The 2,208-nt window shown below is 33.3% G+C and overlaps 1 protein-coding gene across 1 annotated transcript in view; it reads left to right on the plus strand.

Annotated features, from left to right (window-relative positions):
* Positions 1-2,208, plus strand: part of LOC106530959 (alpha-2-macroglobulin) — a 61,288-nt gene that overhangs the window by 16,014 nt on the left and 43,066 nt on the right. Inside the window, exon 16 of the mRNA XM_014026695.1 lies at positions 977-1,120. Within this exon, the coding sequence (XP_013882149.1) occupies positions 977-1,120 (144 nt within the window). The remainder of the gene's footprint in view (positions 1-976; positions 1,121-2,208) is intronic.

Here is a 2,208-nt window from a genome sequence, read left to right on the forward strand (position 1 = left end):
TTTGCCTGAAACTCTCAGACTGAAGAAGTCTCTTGGAAGAGAGACGAAACGTTTCATTAAAGAAGAGCCCGTCCAGAGGACCTATACAATTTTTTTTCCTTTGATTTTTACCTGGATTACTGAGATGCATCAGGACACTACAGAATAATCTGTAAAATGATTATAAAAGCATTGGATCAATTACTTCCTTTAAAAAAATCGTCAAAGCAAAAGTGTCAAAGAAATATGAAATTGTTTAATTTGTATTTGTATGAGTCACTGCTTGAGGAGTTGAATTTTTTGTTTTGTTTTATTATTTGGTTTATTGTTTGAAATTAATATTTTTTGTAAATAGGAGCAGATATAATAAGATATTTTTATTCTGCTGCTGCCTTTCATTTTATTTTATTTGTATTGTTTTGTTGTATGTAATGTTTTGTTTTTAAAAATGAAACGAATAAATACTATAAACTAAAACAAATATCTGTAACAGGGTCACAAATCATTTTCTTGAAAAGGAACGGAGGGTAGAATTTATAACCCACACATTTTATTATGTAGGACAAAACTGAGCTTCCTGTTGTTGAAAGACCAGCATCCACCACTGTTTCTCAACCACTAGGCAACATGCGTTTGAATTCAGTTCAATTCAATTCAGTTTATTTACATATCTCCAAGTCACAACATACGTTGTCTCAGGACACTGAACATAAAAAGAACAATATAAAGAAGAAAGCAGCAGATTGTGTTGAATCCCTTCATCACAGTCTCCCATCCTGAGCAAACGGTGTAGAGTTCAAAGTCGACCCTCTTTTAGATGGGTGTCCATCCCTGACTGACAGGCTCCATCTGTCCACTCACCCTCGAGTCACTTCTTACAACATGCAGGTTTGTTGGGACTATTCTCATGCTCGTACCTGTGGGTGAAATGCACAAAAAGCACTGCATTTTGTTTCCTCCAATTAATGCAAGGTTTTTATTTGTTTATTTGTTCCAGATATTCAACTTGCTGCCTGTCAGAAAAGTCACATATATCCCATATCAAATTCAAGATGATACGCAGTGTTTACATGTGAGGCCAAAGAGATATGTTCTACCTTATCCTGGTCAAGATACCAGTGATGCCCACACAGTTTTCCAGGTATGTTGGAAGAGGAAATTGTGCGTTGTAAATAATTATATCATAAAACCTTTAAGAATTATGGGCTATCTTCCAATTTCAATATACTGTATGGTGTTTAAATCATTGTATCATTTTTCCATCATACTGTTCTTGCAATTTAAATTGAACAAGAAATCAAACTATGTGGAGTTTTCAGTTGTACAGACTCCACCGTCACTGGTTGATGTCACTCGATTCTGCTGTGCTTGGCAGCTGAGACATTGTGTTGATGTCGATGCTCAGTCATCCAGGACATAGTAAATCCAAAAATAGTAAGAAAAGAAAAGAAAACAAAAAAGGACTTAGGTTCTGCATCTAAAATATTTTTGCCTACCATTTGGGTAACTTTGGACAACCCCATAGACTTAAATATCACTAGACTGAGCCCCGTCCACCCGTCCTCTGGTAGTGTCTGTGACATCATGGAGGAGCAGAAACAGACCAAACAGGACAACAGCTCACAGCAAACATAGAAACTAACAGATAAACAGCAGCTGAACTGGATCTGTTTCACACATTGTCATGTTTTTACAATGAATTAATAATTATGTTTATTTCATTCAACAATCATGTAAAACAGCAGATTTAWACCAGAAAAATATATAATTTATAAGTAACAATGATCTAAACCAGACCTGAAGTCAGCCTGTAACTTAGACTTTAGCTAGTTGAAAAATGATGACTTCAGCTGTAATAAAGTATATTCATTACTTCTTCTCACTGTCATAAAAAATAAGAATATTTATATTTACCAGTCAACAGTTAGAAAATGTTCTCTGGTTATAGGATAAAACTTGTCTCTATTAACATCTTCTTAACAAGTCAGGTTCCTCTAACAGAAACCTAAAAGTACTCACATTTATAATATTATTTTACACTCTGTAGGTCTAAATATTAATCAGACATTTAAAAATATTATTTTACACTCTGTAGGTCTAACTATTAATCAAATACATTTATAATATTATTTTACACTCTGTAGGTCTAACTATTAATCAAATACATTTATAATATTATTTTACACTCTGTAGGTCTAACTATTAATCAAATACATTTATATTATTTTA

The sequence above is a fragment of the Austrofundulus limnaeus genome, unplaced genomic scaffold, assembly GCF_001266775.1.
Source record: "Austrofundulus limnaeus strain Quisiro unplaced genomic scaffold, Austrofundulus_limnaeus-1.0 Scaffold582, whole genome shotgun sequence".
NCBI lineage: Eukaryota > Metazoa > Chordata > Actinopteri > Cyprinodontiformes > Rivulidae > Austrofundulus > Austrofundulus limnaeus.